General features: G+C 41.2%; 2 protein-coding genes across 3 annotated transcripts in view; both read left to right on the forward strand.

Annotated features, from left to right (window-relative positions):
* LOC144934591 (activin receptor type-2B-like) overlaps positions 1-17339 on the forward strand; it is a 44913-nt gene extending 27574 nt beyond the window's left edge. For both annotated transcript variants that reach the window (XM_078860563.1, XM_078860564.1), the window contains exons 7-11: positions 1983-2131; positions 4095-4209; positions 5617-5755; positions 9007-9137; positions 10435-17339. In XM_078860563.1, coding sequence (XP_078716689.1) covers positions 1983-2131; positions 4095-4209; positions 5617-5755; positions 9007-9137; positions 10435-10680 — 780 coding nt within the window. In that variant the 3' untranslated portion in view covers positions 10681-17339. The remainder of the gene's footprint in view (positions 1-1982; positions 2132-4094; positions 4210-5616; positions 5756-9006; positions 9138-10434) is intronic.
* A 3161-nt stretch (positions 17340-20500) lies between these two features.
* The window catches only part of LOC144934592 (kinesin heavy chain-like), a 34155-nt gene continuing 32797 nt past the window's right edge, over positions 20501-21858 (forward strand). The window contains exon 1 of the mRNA XM_078860566.1: positions 20501-21059. Coding sequence (XP_078716692.1) covers positions 20934-21059 — 126 coding nt within the window. The 5' untranslated portion in view covers positions 20501-20933. The remainder of the gene's footprint in view (positions 21060-21858) is intronic.

The raw sequence follows: 21858 nt of genomic DNA on the forward strand, positions 1-21858 counted from the left end.
GCTGTCGTGGCTGTGACGGTTCCACCTGAAGACGGAAGCTTGTGTTGCCTCCGAAACGTCGTGATTTTTATTTTATTTTACTTTTATTAATTTTAATGTTTTACCTACGTGACTTTACCGAAAAAACCTAAGAATATCAGTATAATTGCAGGTGTAACACAAAAGGGACATATTTGACTAATTTTGTGTCAAATCCTTGTCCAGTTAAAGTAACTGTACAGGAAAAGATGAACAGCAGCCTTGGCCTTTGTGGAGATGTTGGAAGATGTGAACATGAAGAACATAGGATATTATAAGGCCAGAGGGCTGCTCACCACTTTATTTGAAAATAACTTACCGGTGTATTTTATATTCCCAATGCTTGTTGGCACTCCGCAGGACGGTTTCATAATGTGCACAACGTTTTGATGTACTCTTTACTGCTTCACTACAGCTCGCACATGCACCACCACCCTCTTGCCTGCACTCATGCATCCTGTTAAGTTTGCTGGCTAAGCATCATCCTTTGCTTCGTTTCATGAGCACTTACGCAACAAATCAGGTGATTAATTAACTAGGAGATTAGATCAGCTTCACTAATAGACCTTCGCATACTTGGAATGTTAATTGGCGCGGCTTTGTCCTCATTTGCAGCATGCAGTCAGGTGACATCGGGTTAAGGAGTTGTGTATTATTTATTTTAATTCCTGCTTGCAGAGTTCAGAAATATAATATGTAGCTTTTTGTGGCTTCTGAGTAGGCTAATTTATATCCTCCACTGATGTGGGTTTTTGCACCAGGTGGTATGTTTCTCTTCTGCTAATTTTGGCGAGTAACAGGCTCTACAAAATTGCACCATGAAGCATTCCTTGCATTCTGCTTGGGCCCGACTTAAACACACGACTCCATTACCAACGTACATTATTCCATTAAGGAGCTGCTAGAGCCAAATGACTTTGACCTTGAATTTCACTTAACCATTAGAGTCACTGCCAAGTGAAAAAAAAATCAGCTTGATGTTGTTGGCAGATACAGTATGTAATCCAATATCCAATGTGAAGTAAAGTAAGGGGCGAACAATGCTTTACTCACATGTTCAACAACATAATTGTAGTGTAATTTTCATTAATGCTCTACTGAGCTACGCAACAAGATTGACCATCGCTGTGGTTTACAAAAAAAGTCCAAATGCGTTTTTTTACATCACAATTACCTTTTGTAATGTGCACTGAGATTCACGGTGATTGGCAATAGCTGGCCAATGTATCGAGATTAACATGAATATTTGGTGATACTGCATTGTCAGTGGTGCACAAATTACAAAAACCTCACTTTAGTCAATAATACTGCCTATAGGCAGTGGCCCTTCATAGCACATGGCCCTTCATGCCCTTTGAAGTGTTTTGACATAGTCGGCTGTATACTCCGAGGACCCATTTTGTAATGCGAGCATATGTGTGCCATATGTAGTTGTCCCAAACTGTAGATATCTCCCTGTTTGTTAATCTTACATCTGAACTGAATTGGGTTATATCGTACTCATTGTTTTTTTTTATGTGTTGCATGATTGCCATTTGAGAAGCTGAGTGTATGAGAGATTGTATAAACAGTTTACTTTTGTCAGGGGGTGATAATAATGTCCTTGGTCTAACATGTGACCTAATAGACTAATTTATTTGTTTCGATAACATTTGTTGTTTGTGCTTTTTGTTTTGGTACCATTTCTTAATTTGTTTATACATGTTGTATTTAGCTTGGTAGTAGGGTTTTCTAATGCTTGGTAGTAGCTTCATATGGGATTTGGTCCTTAATGTACAGCATTATGGGATGCTATTAGCATGAATGGCACTATATAAAATGACAGTATTATTAACATAGAAACAGTGTAAATGTAAAGCTAGAGACTTATCAATGACCCCTCATACAATGCAGATGCCTTGTGTCCATGTCCAAAAGTCACACAGGGTAAAGACGGGGTGGTGACTAAGAGACTTCTCTTGCAGGGCTCGCTCATGGAGTACCTCAAGGGGAACGTGCTCACGTGGAGGGAGCTGTGTTTGATCACCGAGACCATGTCGCGTGGGCTCGCCTACCTTCACGAGGACGCCATGGGCCCCAAAGGAGAGCTCCTCAAGCCGTCCATAGCGCACAGGTCGGTCGGCCTTGTAGCGGTGGCATCCGAATGCTGGCACGTCGTCGCCAACGTCTCAAAAGCTGTCAAAGCTTTTCACCTGATCACGTTTCAGCAGGCTGTGTCAGCATGTACAAGCCTTTACCTCGGACAAATGGGGTTTTTTGCGGGCTCAAGTTATACATTTTGCTTGGCAGCATTTAATTCGCCTTTGGAAGGTTGTGAATTCAAATTAACGGTCGGGGGACTCATCTCAGCACATACCTCCAAGATGCATCAAATGTGTACCCTTTTGCCAGATGTAAATTGTGGTCCTATGAAGAGACTTGCTCTCATTCAGTTTAACATGCAGGCTTTCGTGACCAATATCTATGATAGAGGTTTTGTTTAGATGTCAGAAAGTGGAATTGCCACCACAGGTCAGGGTAGACAAGTTTTGCCTCGTTTTTGCTTACATGTGGGATGGATTGGTTTGTCAGCACTACTTTGTGGGAAATCGTCACTGATCCATCCTATACACAGTGACTGATCGTGGTCATGTGAATAATATAAAATTTGCAATGTGGGCTCAGGGCTACAGACAGTCCTGCTTCATTGCTTGTTGGAGCTGGTCACATACTTTATTGTTTGAAGTTAAATTAAAAATGGGACTACAGCCCTAAAACACAATGACCGACTTTTCTGCATGATGTCTTGTCTCTTAATGCCACTTCCAAAACATGTTTTCATCACATCAATGCAACAACTTTTCATTTAAGTAAACCTTTAAATATTGCAAATTGTGTCCAATTAACACGTTTACATTATATTTATCTTATAAGCATGATCATGATAATCATTAAAAATATATAAGTAATATAATACAACAGGCATTCACATAAATACATTACATTTTTTAGCAGCTGATTTCTAGCAGTGCTACCTTGTAATTTCAATAGAGGGTTTGTTGGAATATAATCCCTCCTGTAACGTGCACATTAAAATCTTTCTCATAAGAGGAGGCCATGTGCTGGTGTTGTCATGCAAATTCTTTTTTTTTTAAATGTTCAGTTAACGTAATTGTAGAAAATAACTTTTCAGCTAATTAATATAAGTTTAACAAAGTGCTTTAGGTAACTGTTCACCCTTGCAAAAATCTTCATGCATCTCAACAAGCGATGCAGATTTTAACTTTTTCTTAATACGCTTTTTTGTTGAGTGGCAGAGATGAGATTGCTCATGGTGTGCTTCCTTTTAAGGGGTTAAATAGTCTTCAATGAGTAGACATGGGGAAGGAGCCAGATGGACCCAAGTCCCAGTTTGTTTGGGTTTTCTGTTTGTTTTAGCAAATGGCAAAGGCTGTTATTGCTGCCTGCATTGGCTGTACTTTAAAGCCTGCTGAGGCCCACTTGGATAAAGTGTGCCTTGTGTCAACCCTACTAACTTTAATTACTGCTTACATAGCAGGAATATATTCTTACATATTAGGCCAGGGTTTTGTATTTTTTTCCTTTTCTAGAATCCTATTGCTATTAAACTGAATCCCACTGCTGTAAACTTTGTTTTTATTACCAGATTGGTTCTTGCTTAAAAGCTACTCATCTTCTTAGAAATATATCTGTAAGCATTATCACTTAACCTTCCATCCTCACCAGAAAACTAAAGCATTAAGTTTCACGTAGCAATGATGCTCATATAAATGAAGGTGATGTTGATTTTTATCGGGTTGAAGACACATTTTTATAACGGTGTATACAGAAGGTCTGCATCACTTTAATCGTACGTTGCTTTAAGCAGCAGACTGGATTAGCATTTGGTTGAGCTGAGTACATCTCATTTCCATCATTAATGTATTTCTGTGCAATCTTTTAAAATTTAATTGTAGACTCGCCTTCACTGTTTTTCTTGCATAAACGCCTTTCATTACTGAGTGTGTGTGTGTTGTTTGCGAACATTTGTTTTCACTGCCTGCCTTTCAACGTGCATTTTTCATTCTCATTGGCAGGGATATGAAGAGCCGGAATGTTTTGCTTAAGAGCGACCTGACAGCCTGCATTGCCGATTTTGGCCTAGCTGTGAGGTTTGAGCCAGGAAAACCACCAGGCGACACCCATGGCCAGGTGTGTACCCAAGCAATCGTGAATATTTATACACTTTTAGAATCCTGGTTTGCAGAGCGTAGGGTAAAGCAGAGTCAAATGTCAACCTGACGGCAACACACCGCACTAATATAGGTGCAATAGAAAAAGTTAATCCGTTTATTGAATCGAGCAAGGTAATAAGAACTTGGAAACAAGACCATGGGGGGGAACTCCACAAAGGTGTTGAGTGCTGTGAGGAAAGATGCAGAAAGAGGAGGGGTGTTTTTGGCTTGCAGTGGTTGAACACCGTAAGGATGACACAGAAAAGTCCAGTAGACTGAGTCTTCAACATCGGAGGAGGATGAGTCGACGATTGAAGTTCACTGGAACAGTGACCCATGGTAGTTGCGATAGAAGAGCGAAAAGGACTGCCAATGAGCGAGTGGCTGGACTGAATTGACGAGTACAAGCTCTTTTCGATGTAAAGCTTTCGTGACTGCAGGGATTCATCTTCTTGGTTCTTTCGGTAAAGTCACGTAGAAGGGAAATAATAAAATAATAAAATACACAATTCTCATGACGTGAGAATTGTATACAGGTCTGTCGGAATTGTATACAGGTCTGTCGGAAAGACAGCATCTGAATGAGTCAGCGTCTCATTCAGATGCTGTCTTTCCGACAGACCTGTTCTTCACCTGAGGACGGCTGCTTGCGTTGTGGCCGAAACGTCGTGAGAATGTTATTTTTTATTATTTTATTATTTCCCTTCTACGTGACTTTACCGAAAGAACCAAGAAGATGAGTACAAGCTCATCAATCAGCCTGACTGCTTTTTGTTGAATTTAACATCCAGGGTGTGGTCTTGTTGATGTGGGGGGGGGAAACTATTTAAAATAACCACCCTGAAGACCCAATGTGGCAGGCGACTGCACTATCTTATTTTTTCAGCACTTCCATTAAATTACAAAGTATAGTTTTATCTCTCTGTACTGTAACATCCATTTGTGATGGCCAGAACATAATAGCGCATCATGGAAACTCTAATCTGGAAGTTTCAGCCAATAAAGAAAGGGAAGTGATATATAGCTTAAGTGCCCTTTAAGTGCAATGCAACAGCTTGTATTGAAGATAACTGGGGTTTAAAGGGATTGCCGTCTTGCTATTCATGTGCTATTCATTAAATAAGAAGCATGCCTTGTGAAATGCCGTGTTTGGAAATGCAAAGCTCCTAAAACAATCGTGAAGCAATGTCCTTTTAAAATACTTTACAGGAGGGTTTTTTGCCAAAGATAGCCGCATTTGAAGGATTGCCGTTGTGCTCTCGGTTATGAATGTGCTTTGTGTATTTGTTTGCTTGCTTAGCTGTCGTTTGTTAAAAAGAAATCGTGGTGTTTGCCCTCAAATTCATCACTCGCCATGCCTGTTTGTCTTGCCACGTATGTGCAGGTGGGCACAATGAGGTACATGGCTCCAGAGGTGCTCGAAGGAGCCATTCATTTCCAGCGTGATGCCTTCCTCCGCATTGACATCTACGCCTTGGGCTTGGTGCTGTGGGAGCTCATCTCGCGCTGCACGGCCGTTGATGGTATGTACCGCACACACATTCCGCTAGTAGCTGTTGTGCCAATGCTTTTAGAGGTATGCTTGTGCACGTGTATAATAGAATACAGGCAAAGCACCCATTAGACAGCCTTCCTTTAAATGTCGTAATCGCCTTTTGTGGGAACATGCTCTTGTTAACCTTCTAAACACCTGTAATAATTTACTTGATGAATACTCCTAAGATCTGGAGGGATTGATAACATCTCTGCCTCTCCATGCACTTACCTTAGCTTAACAATGTTAAACATGTTTTACTCTTAATGTAACTTTTTGTGAATATTTAATTTCTATTTAAAGTAAAAAAAATTGTTCTTTATTTGATCATGTATAAAGCAGTGTGTTTAGGTTTTTTATTTATTTTGGATTGGTTCTGTCTGGTGATTTTTTTCTGCAAATGTTAAGTATAATTGATGCGCTGCTGCCATATAGCCTGAACCCTGTTGAAATTTAAATGTGAATCTGAAGGGTATATCCTGGCTAAATAAAGATTAAACAAAAATAATAAACGCCTATAACCTCTAGATGCACCTCACCCACTCTATTCACGTAATTAATGTTGTATTTACAATGCCACACCCATCCTCTTGAGACTTCACGTATATATACTCTCACTGTCATAATATTTCTTGAAATGGGCAGTCCATAATGAAAACAAATTCTCGTTTTTATTTTGCTTGTTATGTATTTTTAAACCGTTAGTGAGTGCCTATTTCAGCTGGCAAAACTCACCATTAACACTTAGAGCGGCATTGGCATCCCTATTGCTCACATGAACACACCTAAAATAGATACTAACTTGCAGCTAAGATCACGTTTTAGTTACAGTGAGCAAGGTTGTAGTAAGAATTTAAAATGGTGTGCTTTGCCAGGAATAGTATACGTGCGGTTGGAATTAATGGTTGGAATTGTGTCGCAGTTAGGCTAAGGCTACCCACATGCACGGTAAAGAGAGACACGTTCAAACGCACACACAACACGTGCAAGAAAATCCATTGAGGTGACTAAGTTAGGAGTACCTTCTGGTGACCATTGATATGTGATGGCCTGCTGGTTTGTTAGTGTCAAAAGGATGTTTATTTATTTCATGATGGATAAGTACAATTAAGATATCATTGTTGAAAATATATGTATTTGTGCTTGAACGATGACTGGCTCTCGTAAAATACAGTAGTTTTTTTTGTGTATCTGGCAGCTGAGCCTCGGCTTTTTAAAAAGGGTTCTGCATTAAGATGTTACTCCGTTCTTTTTTTTCTAATTAATATGCAACGGCAGATACTCGAACACCTATAGAATACCACCCAGACATAATGAGAAGATAGATTTGAAGCTTTCGTGACTGCAAGGATTCATATTCTTATGTTTTTTCGGTAAAGTCACGTAGGTAAAAAATTAAAATTGATAAAAGTAAAATAAAATAACTTACTTGATACAGCAAGCGTGCTGTAACGGTTCCACCTGAAGACGGAAGCTTGTGTTGCCTCCGAAACATCGTGATTTTTATTTAATTTTCGGTATTTAATTTTACTTTTATTAATTTTAATTTTTTACCTACGTGACTTTACCGAAAAAACCCAAGAATATAATGAGAAGATGGCATTCCAAATCCACAGAGTTGGTCCACAAACCCATTTGCCATGTGCTTGCCACCCAGAACGCAGCACACGAAGCACCACACTGGTGTCACTGACGGCATATGCCAATTCCTGAGCCAAAGGATCACGCCATGTTAAACAGCCTATGTTATAAACCAGCCCAGTAGTGGCCTGGGAAAATATATCAAAAGAGGCATTGCTGTCCCAATGAGTTTGGTTATTTGGTGTTCTGCCCGAGTTTAAAATGCGGTGGAGCTCGGCAAAAATATTGCAACAAGTTTGTTTAAAAGCCTGCCATGGTTTTTGGTTTGGCGTTGACAGATCAACTACGTACGCCTTGTTGCGGTCCGTAGCAAAATGTATTTCTGAAGCCAAGGCGTTTAGCGCACTGCTGACAGATTAGTGGTCACATTACAATTCAATTTGTCAAGTAAATATGTGGAAACGTTGAACAATATTCCTTTGTTTTAGTTTGCATTTAATATAGATTTGAATGATCAAATAATTTCACACGTCGTTATTCATTTATATCGTACAATATCTAGCATTGTGTTCATAATCAACATTGTAGTTTAGATCATCTGCTTCTAGATATGTATCCAGCTTATGTTAAATTGTATACCTAGGTTGTTTCAATGGGATTAATTAAATACGGTTGTCAATACTGTTATACCGAGGCATGGGTTGATCCTTTTAAATTCCTACATTTGTTCAAGCTGCTTAAAGGCTCACCGCTTTTCAGCTTTTTTCCTTGACAGTGTACATGTTGTATATATGTTGAACTTCTTTTGCACCGTACGTAGCCAGCCATGCTAATCGGAGGTGCGGGGAAAAGACGACAAACTAAATACCGCCAAAAGGAACTACAGAAGTCGAGTGCCACGGGGCTACTGTAAACTGACCTTGTGTGTGCGTGTGGTAATAGTGCCCTCCACAGGTGACTCGCTGATAAACTGTCCCCACTGGCCTGCTGTGGTTTCTGTTATTTAGCCGCGTGCACAAACAGCACAGCAGTGCAGTTATGGGTAGCGAGGTCTCCCAACATATTGCGCCGTCATAGTGTATTCAATCAATCAGTCGGTAATTTGCTTAATTTTTAAACAGGTGAGATGCAGAGTCTCATGTGCACGCATATGCAGTGCTGTGCGATATAGGGGTCATCATTTATGTTCATACTATTAACATTGGGGACTCTGGCATCAGGACACTGTCCAATTTTAGAGAATAATAAATACTGTAATATTACAGGGTACAGAAGATGACGCTCTTTTAGTTCTCTGATAAAATGGCCAAAAGGTTTGAGTGTTGACAAGAGTAAACTGGATCAGTGGTGAGAATGCTGACGAGTCATTAATAGGTTCTTCAGTGATGCAGCTCCGAATTTTCGATGATAAATTTACATCTCAAAGTGTGTCCCTGATCAGATGAACCATGGACTATCCCAGTTTACTCAATACATTTGATATGCAAGCCCTTCACTCTGAAGTGGAAGAGCACTTAGCGTTATGTCGCACACCTACACCAGCCCTACTGTGTTGTTCTCCGTGCTACTCAAGCACCCTCTAGCCATTGTTGCAGTCCATAAATGCTCTGGGCAGTTTGTAGGCACTGATGCCGTGGACCTCGTGTGGCTCTTCCCCAGGTCCTGTGGGCGATTACACGCTGCCGTTTGAGGAGGAGCTGGGTCGCCACGCCTCACTCGACGAGATCCAGGAGCTGGTGGTGCAGAAGCGCATTCGGCCCGCCCTCAAGCCCTGCTGGAGGAAAAATGCCGTAAGCTCGTTAATAATTATGAAAGCAATACTGCTCGAGTTACTAGCAAAGCTCTCGGCTTTGTCTTGAGACTAATTTTTTTTAATTACTGCTAGGATGTTTGGCTATTTCTCTCCTTGGTAATTTTGGTATTAAAAATAAACTGATAATTCACTGCCTCGTCAGGAACAGTGGTTCTTAACTCGGAGTGCTGCCTTATGGAAACAATCAGTGTGGTCGTGCTCATCTCTGTGGGTGGCATTGAGTTGTCATCATCAGCAATGATATTATATATCCACTGTTGGGCCTGTCCAAGCTGCCACGATCTCTCTTAGTCCTGTGATTCAACAATCCACCGAGCTCCTGCACAAGCTGATCTCATTGCTCCATCTCTCCGGCGGATAACATGGCAGGATGTTCCCTCCTTTTGGTGTCAAAATCTTCAGTGTGAATCGAGTGCTCTGACTTCAGTGCCACTGAGTTGTGATAGTTTATTTATACATGTACACGCTAATTCATGCTGTTTATTTTTTCTTCTGTGCAATCCACATATAAGTTTATTAGTCACTCTTAATTGTGGACACTGTGGGAAATCCGGGTTGGATTCATGAATCTTCATGGTTTTTTCGGTAAAGTCACGTAGAAGGGAAGTAATAAAATAATAAAAATAAAACATAAAACAATTCTCACGACGTTTCGGCCACAACGCAAGCAGCCGTCTTCAGGCACGAAAGCTTTAAATCGAAATTTGGATTCAAGAATGTTTGTGGTTAGAGATGAGTTCTTGCTGTCTAAATGTAATGAAGGTATCATGGGGTATGTGAGCACATAGGCTGTCATCAGGATCAGAATATTAATACAGGAGGAATCTGATGAGCTACAAAGCTCTATTTCACAGATGTCCAGTAGGGACGGGTGAGAACGTCATCACACTGCTATGTTTTTTTTAGGGTGGTGACATTGGCCAGCGGGAAATGCATGAGCTACTTTCTGAAAAAAGTTCACAGTTTGAAACCGACAGGCCAGCCTGGTGATGACTGCAGGTGGTATTAACTGTAAAATATGCTCCGTCTGCTTCACAGTGGACGATAAAGTTACTGCGGGAGTAGGCCATTCTAAAAGAGTAGCGCATTCTTTGCCGGCATCATAATACAAATCTGACATACTTGGGAAATTACCTACAAATGTCTAAATTTTGATTAAACATAAATATTGCTCCCTTCCTGTCTAACTACTGCAAATTATTTCTGTGAAACATTGTGCCGTTAAGAATAGCGCAAATATGAAATGCACTAAATAATAATTTTTCTGTCCCCAGGGCTTGGCACTGCTATGTGAGACCATCGAAGAGTGCTGGGACCACGAGGCTGAGGCCCGCCTCTCCGCCGGCTGCGTGGAAGAGAGGGTTCAGCTGATGCGCAAGATGTGTTATAGTGGCAACAGCAACGGCAGCAGTAACCCTGGCGGCAACGGAACTTCCTTTGGAGAGAACACTACGGTGATCGTGGCCATTTCCTCATTGGCCGCCGGAGAAGCGCACGACACAGAGACTTGTGCCTTGTGAAACGACTTTAGTTGCTCCCCGTAAGGGGAAGTGAGAGCAAAACAAAGTGCAGAGATCCTGAACTATTGTGCTCCTGCGTTAGGGAGAAACCCGGAGGCAGCAAGTAGTGGTAGCAGTGATGGTGTGAATACTAATAGCAGCGGCAGAACTGTGGCCACCTGCTGCAAGTGTCTTCGCAGTGGAGGCAGAGCTGACCCACAGTACCAAACACTACGAGAGACAGCGAAGCCCTTAGTCGTGCTAACACCGTGGACAACAATAACACTGAGGATCCTCGCCATTAACAGAGTCAAAAGATGTTCGTCACAGAGACCATTACCTCGCTGGCCACAATGGAGGTGCTGTGCTTGGAGATTCGTTTGTGAATGAAGTCATATCTGAACGGATGAAGAAGGATGGCAGCAGGGAGACCTGAACCCTCATTAAAGATGACAGCATCTACATCACCACCCTGCATTAACATTGGCACTGCTGGAATATCACGAGTAACCTTGGCCATTGCCACGGACACTGATCAATAAACAACTGTGAATTTTTACTTTCAAACTGACATAAGTGTAAAAGATGGTAGTTGATGGAAATTTGCCAAATTTTAGTTTTTGTTGCATCTCTTTTTTGAAGACTTAATACTTTTTCTTCATGGATTCGACTGTTTTGTTTTTTACTCTTAAGGAGTAGAATGTAATGGAATTCAGTTACAAAGGAAGGACGAATGGTTAAGTTTATTGGGGAGGCTCATGTGTTAAGATGGGATAATAAGTCCGCATTACTGGGTTCAAACCTTGAACAAACAAGACACTGCAAAAATTATATGCCTTGGGTCAGATTTAACATATAGTTGATAAATACAGTACAGAACAGTAGGATAAAATATTATATTGCTTTTCAATTGACTATTTCCCAAGAGTTTATAAAATCGGATAGTACATGCTTGTGTTGTAATACCAATCAAAAGATTGCGTTAAGAGTAAAATTAACACCAGAGCCGCCTGTGTTAAGTCTCCCATTCAAAAAACTCTGCTGAATAGCATGTGATCATTTGTAGCCCAAAAAAAGATCCATTCAGAAACATATTTTCCTTGGAGTTAAATATTCAATCCCAAAGCTACTGTTATGAAACATGTGTTAATTACATGGAATTCTGCATTATTCAGAATTAAATAGTTTAAAATTATAATGATTAAAAAACTTCGACAGTATCAGTATTTACAGTAGGATTTTTTTATTAGTTTAGTTTTTATTGTGTGTGCATGGGCAATGAGAGCTGTTGGTATTCCCTCAAGAATGAACTTCATAGGCTGACATTTTACCACGCACATCACCGATATTGACAGTCGTGGTGACGTAGGTGGAACAATCGTTGCTGTTCTCTTAGTTTAACATCTATTGGTTATACATAATGAGATTATAGGCGAGAGTGCATGCGAGGAAGATTCAGAGACGATGGCTCATGATGGTCACCTTAAAGAGACACAAGGGACATTAAAGGGTTGTTGATGACCTGCGTGCCACTTAACACTGCCACTGAAGAAGGAACCGTGGCAGCAACGCTTAACAGGGCAATCGTTGAAGGCCTCAATGGCGAATCGAGGGGCGTGAGATGTGTACCTACTGACTTCCTTCTTAGAGGGGGGAGCGTCACTTGTGTCTGCAACCATTACGGGTTTGCGTCAGACCAAAGCTACAGTGGCATAGACTGACATAACATCCAGGACAAAACGTTGCTTTAAGAAATTAACATTAAGCACCGTTGTTGGATCATTTAAATGAGTTCCACGTTAAATTTTCAGTTTAAGAAGACAAACTACCATCTTTGGATAATCATAACTTTATACCAATTATTGAACTGGATGCCAGTTTGATGGTGTTGTCGGGATTTGTTTTTTTTGCGAAATTAGTTTGTAGAAAAGATCTGATTTTTGAAGGCTGTACGTTAGATTTGTATTTGAAATATGATGCCTGTGCAAACTCGGCAACTTCAACTGCTCACCCGACGCAATTTCCTGTTAGTATTCTGAAGACTAGGCTTGCGGTGGTGCTCAGAAAAAAAATCAACTACTTTGTTTTTTAAACCAACGATGAATCTTTTGTGATGTTTTTTTATGTATCTGCAAAATCCAATCACAATGGAAAATACATTTTTTTTTACAAAAAGGTCTAACATGGACACTTATGCAATAGATTTCAACAAGAGGAACTTTCAACGCAAGAAACACTCAAACCTGTTTTCTGTGCACCTGAACCCTATGCCAAAATGTAGCTGTCAGCGCCGAGTGAAGAGCCATAATAACTGCGCAAGATAACGTTTTTATCACTCGCTGCCGTCAGATGGGTTAGTGTGGAAGCATGCTGTGAAGTGTAAAAGTTGCACGTCATATCACTCCTCCCCATCCTTTCATCAACCAACTGTACCTCAGGACTTCTTTCAGCGGGAAGGACGACATTTATGGGCCAATGGTTTTTTTAGATTTTGAAACGGTGAATTCTCCTGAAAATGTGCAGTTTTACGTTAGATACATTAGAAATGCCAGATCTGCTGCCGCAATCCCAGAAAGTGAGTTCGCTGTTCATAGGCAGCGATGCTAATGCACCACCCCATCTCATTTGTAGTTCATTGCTAAAGGCACTTACCTTGTTGGTAGTTGCCCTTGCTTTACATTTAACAATAATAAAGACAATTCCTATAGTGCCGCAACATGGCAAGCCATATTGCAATGGTGCTGAACAAAAACTAAAATATTGCAGTCCATTGCAATTGGAAAGAGATGTAGTGGTACTTGTGGCTGTTTATTTTTTTTAAAGCAGTGTCATTTTAAAATACATTTTTAAAAGCGTTAAGATGTGCATCTTAGGTAAGTAGGATATCTGCTAGCATTACGAGTTTTGCCAACTGCGCATTTTAAAGACTTGCGCATGAATTAAAATGTCCCTTTATCCTTTACATAAGATATGTAAGGTTCAGGGCAAAATTGCACCCCAGCATGTTCATCAATCACATGAAATAGTTTGTTTTGCTTTTTAAAGATATATTTCTGGGAATTAAAATTACAGTGTGCTATCGGTATTAAATACTGAGACATCCATTTGGGAACTTCACAGAGCTTGCACGCCACATGTTGGAAAATGGCCTGCTTGACAAAACTTTCACAGAACTTCTGAAAGTCCTTCCACTGGCCTCTTTAGCCTTTACTGCGCTTTCCTATATCGTTTCTCAAATGAGATTATTGCATAACAGCCGAACCGATATTTAATTGGCAGAGCAATTTTTTTTTCCAAATTAAGTGAAAAACCAAAATGAACATGGTGGGTTGTTTTTCTCGCTCTGTTCAGTCATTGGTGTTTGAGTCCGTCCACTTGCGTCACTCAAGAACTTGGTTTATTCACTGGTGCCTGTTTAACACGTAGGCTTTCGCGACCAATATCCATAATATAGGTTTTTGGGTTAGATCGTGTAAATCTATAAATGCGTCGTTAAACCCACCACCACTAGGGACAAATTGGCACGTTCTGTTTACGTGACAACCCTTACTCGTTGGCTGTGTCGGGTGGTGGTGGGTTTTAACAACACATTTATATATTTACGCGATCTCATCCAAAAACCTATATTATGTATCACGGGTGCCTGCCAGGAATTTATTGGAGCTCTGTAACCTCTGAGCCACCAAGCGGCCATCTGTCGACGACATTTTAATAGGGCCTTTATCCTGCTCGTAGCTTATTTATATATTGACGTGAAAAAAACCATTGGCCCCTCGTTGTTGGTCTCTTTCCAAAAAAATACCGTTGACAGTGCTAAATGTGGGGGGTATATAACCTGCACTTCCAGCAGGGCAGCCAGTCTTTCAGCAGAAGGATTGTACAATATGCCCCCCCACCCCACCCTCAGAAACTGCTGGGTCCTGTCACTTTGGCCCGCAGCAATACGATTGTACACACACTCTGGACACACGTTCAATGCCCGTTTTGAGTTTCGCGTTTTTCGAAAATAGACCGGATGCCTTAGTGGGGCACGCTACGGGACCTGACAATTCGGCTGGAAGTTACATACGAGTATCGACGTATAATGTGTGTGTCTACGCGTAGACTTACATGATATCACAATTGTCCCACCCGCCTGCGATGCCTTTTAGGTCATCCATATGAAGCGCTGTTGCTGATCAGAATTAAGTAGGGATTATGTAGGGTCTTCATTGGTGGCCTTGCCCCCATCATTCCTTTATTTGTAAATATATGCCATGGCCAGAAGGCGAAGTGAGCGGGGAACGATGGTTCACGTCTCACCGTAGTAAAAAAAAGTAATGTGCATATAGCCGTTTAGGTTTCAGGTGTTAAAACTGCATTTTTGTATATACCGGACTTTGTACTTTCTTCAGCTGACAAGAAAACATCTGTTTACATACATTGTAAATACCCCTTCATACAGAAATTCTATAATTTGCAAGACTGTGTTACCAACATTGGAAACCTATATAATTTGTAAACCATCTAGCTTGGTCATTGGTTAATTAAAATTCATAGCGCTATGTGATCAAATGTGTAGATATAATGCTAATGAGCTGTGTAATGGTTTATTATAGCCTGTACTGTATTATAACAATGTGTATTTTAACTGTTTGTGAGGATTGTCAAATGGCTGCCTGAAGATGATTTGCCAGTGAGTTTCTTTTTTTCAAGTGCATTGTGTCCCTGCTGGCATATAGTGTGTAAATATGTTGGCTATATGAAGCAACATTGATCATAAAGCTAATTCTGCTGTATTGTAAATTTGTTCTATGCAAATAGACATCTTCTAAAAAAAACACTGGCAAAGTTCTATACAATACAACATCGATTTAGCTCATGAGCAGTTTGACACTTTTGATGTACTACATACGGTACCAGTATTTGATTTATTTTTGTAATCCTCAGGTTGTTACATTTACAATGGTGCCATGATATTAATGCCTTCACGATATTCCCAGTGAAGTGAAATGTGAAGTTGGCGTGCCTCTCTTTCACCCACTGGGTTTGAACTAGAGTTAATTTTCACGTATGCGTGTGTGAGGTTGTAGAAATTGAAATTCGTGCCCGTGCTTCCGCTTGGTTCTAACACTAACCTAAATTGGAGTACATCGACGATCGTAGTGTTAAATCTGGCTGCACAACAGTCGTGTCGTTGATTTTTAAATAACAAGCAGCTTGTTGTGTGCACCCCTAGTGTATGCCTTGACACGCTGTGTTACCTTAATTCTGGCTGTGTTTCACTTTGAGCCCTGTGCAGAATTCTAACATTTGGCTGTTTTCGGGCAGTATAGTAGTGCGTGTGCATTTGCTCATTCAATCAAAATTAATCACAGGAAGTTATCACTGCTTTATTTTAAATTGATGAGCTTAAAAACATGTAGGCAACAGGGACTATTTCGTAAACAAAATTTTCTATTTTCATTCATATAACTGATATGTTTTAAGGGAAACAGCTATTGGGAACCCGAGTGTAACAAATAGGAATTTAGCGATAATTAATCATTTAAAATGCGTTCATATATTCACTATACGTGACTGGAATTGTGCGAATAAGAATCTATTGTATACGAATAGTATATCTTGTAATTAGTTCACGTGACCCTCGCAGCCAGTATAGGTGCTGCATTTACCAAATTATTTCTTGAATTTAATTATGATCCCCAACTCTTTACAGTTCATTAAATTGAACCGTGGAGGGGGGTGGGATTGTTCCTCGCCTCGTAACAAGACCATCTCGTGATTAAACCAAGAGGACTTTAACGGGTTATGCTCAGAGCCAGACAACAGACATGTGTTGTCGCTTTGAGACGAAGGGTTCATATTAATTTGCCTTGTGAATAGTTGTTTACGTTTACTTGGTTAAAAACAGAAACCGTTTTTGTTTCTTCGAGAAAGTGAGTTAGTTAGTAGCAAGTCACATGCAACACAACACTTCGGGTACTTTTAAAATGTTGACACTGAATACATGCTGTGTGTACCAGAATAGTATATCATGTATATGTAATACAATTTTTTACAGTGGTTTACGGGTTGAAACGTGCAGGACGTATACCAAGAAACCACCTCATCCGTATGCAGTTACAATGGCAGGAATGTCCACATTGAGTACCTCTGATATCCTTGCTGTATTTTATATACATCGACAAACTCATGTGTTTGTTAATGTTCTCAAGTATGACACTACTGAATTTGTGCTTTTTTTCTTGTTTTCAGCTTTCATGTTCTGTTAAGATTTGCTTTAACTCCCAGTATGGCTGGCCAAGGGTTAATTTGGTTACATGTGGTAATTTTAAACATGTGTTGCCTCCTGCTTCTCTTTGCATTTCAAATGTTAAGCCGTTGTACATTTCTGGAACTTGTAAATATGATGTATTTGTGTTTATTGTTAAAGTGACTAGTAAAGTTGAATGTCGGACATTTATTACTCTCCTGGCTTAATGTGTTGATTATTTATCTCAATCAATGAACACACTTAATACAACAAAATATGCATCAGAACCATAATCGGGCGCTAACACAAAGCCAAGATAAATGCTTTGAGAAACATTTTTGAAAGCTGATCAGTATAAACGAACACAAGCACAGTTCAACTCACCTTCACAAAATTGAGGCAACCCAAACATAACCAACGTCACTAAATTCCAAGTAGCATGCCATTGGGGGATACCTATGACCCCAGACTCAAAGTCCACAGAGGTGGGTGCACGTGTAAATCTATCAATGTATAATTTTGAGCGTGTTGAATGTTTTATCGGTATATTGTCCTCCCAAATAAATGTGTTAAGATTGAAGAACTCAGGTGACCTCTACTTTGAGTTTTGGTGAATCAATGTGTAAGTTGTGGTGGAAATTTAATTATAGCATGAAAGGGCTTTTGAGACAGTTGAGGACAGTTGTTCATTTATTGATCCAGGATTTTTTAAGTGGTTTTGAAACATTGTTTTAAATAGTTTAAACATTGCTGCCATGTTTTATTAACCGTCAATTTAACATTATTAAAATTTCCAAATTATAAATCTCTAGCTTTTCCAAAAAAATTGGGATTTTTTCAACGAAAAATATTAATATTGTTTTTTTTGGTCCTGATTCAACATCATCTTATCTGAAAAGATGACTCGCGGAAGTTCCACTCCAACGGGGACGTCATCGCTGTGTGCCAAGTGTTTTTCCAGCCACGGATTGGCTCTTTGCCGTCTTCTACTGTTGAGCAGGATTGAGTCAGCTTTATTTTACATTGGCAAGTATTGAAATCCTCGTGGTGCAGTAAAGTCCTCCATTGTATGCACATTTAAACCTTTGAATGAACGTCTGCACAGTATTCAAGCCATGTAAACCACTTATATTTTCCACGCATATTGTAATAACACTATCACACACTTCTATCCAGGATAAATACAGCATTAGAGGCGTGTAAACATAGATCCATTCTCCAAATAAAATATGATGCAGTATCCAGTGCAATTTAGATGTGTATAACATGTGCCACCTTATCTCATACACCTCCCGTGAAGTAATCATCACTGCAAATGCATAAATATTAATGCCCTTTAAACTATTAGTTATAACCAAATGGGCAAGGCGAAGTATGTGCGGTCAGACGCATAATGATATCACTCCAAAAGTATCTAGCACTTTTATTTATAAACTTTTGGCGCGTTATCGAAGAGTGCTGTGCACTGCATCCAAGAAAAGGCCGATATATGATGTGCCATGACTTTTTACAAAAACTCGGCACTGTACAGTATCTCCAACAAGCATGTACATGTAGTGGAACTTGATGAGTGGCACTGAAATCCCACACGCTTGGACATGACATCATTTCATTGTTGCCAGAATGTGTCATTCGTCACCAGAGCTAAGTTTGTCTCCTTCAATTTATGGAATTGGAGAAGCGGATATTATTTGGTCTTGGGATTCTAAACACTACTGCTGTATAAACGCATCAGCTACTTAGATTAACACAATACTCATGTATGTCTACAGCCCGTGTATCAATCCACTGCTGGATCAAGGCCTCGCTCTTGTGTTGACCATACTTCCCCCCCCCCCACCACACACACGCTGGTCTGTGCGGGTTAGTTAAGGCGGGGAGCATCGATGTGGATTTCAATCTTGACCTAAAGCTTTCGTGACTGCAGGAATTTATATTCTTTGGGTCTTTCGGTAAAGTCACATAGATAGGTTCAAAGAAAATAACAAAAAATTACGACCTTTCGATCTGAACACAAGCGGTCGTCATCAGGAAAAGGGGGTTAGCCTCTAAAGGCAAACTGATTATAAAGGTTTAAAAATAGGCATAGCCCAAGTGTGAGCAGCATGAGTGGGGTAGCCATTGTTAATGTAAGGGAAGTTGCTGCTGGAGGTGATGGGAGTTGTTGGTAGTGATGGTGCTGGTGGTGGTGGGCTTCTACCAATAATGGGAGGCCAGGTCTAAAATGGAAACATTACAGCCAGTTATGAGTTAAACTGGTTGATAACATCCTTCCAGTGATTGCTGAGTTTGTACCCATCTTCTCAGTTGAAATTGTGTCTATGTCTATATATGGATGGCTTCATGAATTAATCTTTGTTTATAGCCAGTGGGTTTGCAAAGTACCTTCGTCTTGGAGAAATCAATTTCGTGTAAGCCAACCGCATTAAAACAATGATCAGCCACGGCCGAGGTATTGGTCCTCCTATGTTTCAGATCTGCCTTATGTTCACGAACACGGTCCGAGACATGTCGCTTAGTTTCCACAATGTAACGATTGCTGCAGACACAGCTTAGTTTGTAGATGCCGGGGTATTGCATGTCAGGGATCACATCCTTGAAACAATTTTGGTGACCCCTGCTATGTATGGCAAGGTGATGGTTTTGATTGGGTCCTCAGATGGTTATTTCCCAACGGTTGGGATGATCTCTTTAGGGATTGTGTAGTATAAATATCCATTCGTCTTGAGAGCTTGGTGTACATGTTCCAGTTCCACTGGCTAGGTGATGATGGTCGGAAATACATGGTTATAGGGCAAATGTTTTGGTCCGTTTTGTAAGATATATGTGTGCTATTTGTTGTACGTATGCATTCTGTCCTGTAGCACATGCATGGGTTTGATGGCCTAGTTTAAATGAAATGAAGCCACTTGCAGTACTTCTATCACACCAGGTTACTGTGATACCTATAGCTGTCAACCCATATGGTTTACCCCCGTATTCTTGTACAGGGAAATTGAGTTTTCAGGTCAAATACGCGCTTCAAAACGGACACATGTGTTGTCTATTTGTGTTCTTTCCCTTGTGATTGAGACTTTGTAGGATGAACGTTGAGATGTATAAGGGCACATGGTGACCAATAAGGTCTGAATTGGTCGGTAATAAGTTAGACACTCATCAGGGGTTGACAGGTATTGATACCTAATATGTGATTCCTCGATTATGAGATTTTAAATGGTTGTTCGCCTAACCCCGCACCTCTGATTAGCACTGTTGGCTACGTATGGCTTACCAGTCCAACGTACGTTCACCCAACACTTCTACCAATCAGGCTTCATCGTTCACTGTATTAGTGGCTTACTGACGAGTGGCGAGAGCCAAAGCGCAAATTTTATTATAATTTATGTTAATGATATACCAAACAACGCCGCATAAATTATGCTAATCATATGCAAAGCTGCCATTTTGATCCCTTCGAACTTTTTTTTCCCTCCGCGATGAGGAACAACAACGACGTCGCCCATTGGCCCGCACCGACGTCTCAGCCGTGACGTGCTCCGTAGCGCGCCTTCTGATTGGCTGTACGGGGGGTGGTGGTGGGGGGGGGTTATTTCTTTGGGCGGTGAGTTTGCCGGGATCCATCCGCGTCGCCGCTTTGCTTCTCCCCCGGCCTCGCCCCTCATCCGCCGCCGGGTCCGTGGTAGTTCCTCTCTCGCTGGCCCGTCAACTCATTCAGAACCCCCCCCCCACACCTCCCGCAAAGCTTTCATTTAACTTTCCGACCCGCTTGTTTTGGCGGTCAACTAAGCCAACGTTTCACACCTCTTGATTTGACTTCGGTGGTGGCACTGGCTGGCTGAGGCCTTCTCTGTAAGGCCTTGCGGGGGGTGGTGGGCCGCAACACGGGCCCGGTCCGAGTTATAAACATCAAGTCACCGTCAACAGCAAGCAGCAACATCATCATCCTCGGCGGAGCGTCAACGTTTAACAGCAGCCACGTACGAGCTGCTTGTTGTCGGTGTTGGCCAAGTGTGGGGTTGTGATTAAGTCGAGAGTCGAGATGGCGGACCCCGCCGAGTGCAGCATCAAGGTGATGTGCCGCTTCCGCCCGCTCAGCGACGCCGAGCAGGGCCGAGGCGATAAGTTTCTACCAAAGTTCTCGGCGGAAGACAACGTGGTGATGGGGGTAAGCGATGTCATTGTGGCTTTGGTCGCGTTTGTTGGCGGCGGCGAACACAAACAACAACACCACACCCCGCCATAGCGATGGAGGCGATGACTCCCGGCCGTGGGAATGTGGAATGGGTCCAACGCTGCCAGCAGAGATGAGCGACCGTGCCTTTGAGGTTTCGTTTGTTAAAGCCTGGTTGGTACAAGTGTTGGGTGAATGTACGTACACGTTGAACTTCTTTCGCGCCGTACGTAGCCAATGGTGCTAATCGGAGGTGCGGGGTGATAGCGCGTATTAGGTATCCATACCTGTCAACCCTTTATAAGTGCCTACCCTATTACCAGACTATTCAGACCTTATTCTTTGGGTCTTTCGGTAAAGCCACGTAGATATGTTGAAAGGAAATGACAAAAAAAAACTACGACGTTAAGATCACAACACAAGCGATCGTCCTCCTGATGAGAATTCCTGCAGTCAAGATTTAATTCGGACCTTATTGGTCACCCCGTGCCCTAATAAACCTCAATAGTGGCACTTTGTACGGGTTGAAAGACTTTGTCATCAACAGTGGAATGTACACCGTTAAGTAGATAACAGGTAGATAGATACATGAGTATCCGTGTCTCTAAGGTGGTGGACCTAGGTCGAGACTTGTCATCACTCGCTTTAGGGGCTTCCAAACGAGACGATTGCCGCATCGATGCGCTTTTCTCTGGATTTGATTCGAGTGCCACTTTGTTGAAAATAAATTGAGCATCCATTGGAAAGATTGGCCGCCGCTGTGGGAATGTGGAATGGCCACCACCTGCTCAGT

This window comes from Lampetra fluviatilis, chromosome 10 (genome assembly GCF_964198595.1).
Source record: "Lampetra fluviatilis chromosome 10, kcLamFluv1.1, whole genome shotgun sequence".
NCBI classification, from domain to species: domain Eukaryota; kingdom Metazoa; phylum Chordata; class Hyperoartia; order Petromyzontiformes; family Petromyzontidae; genus Lampetra; species Lampetra fluviatilis.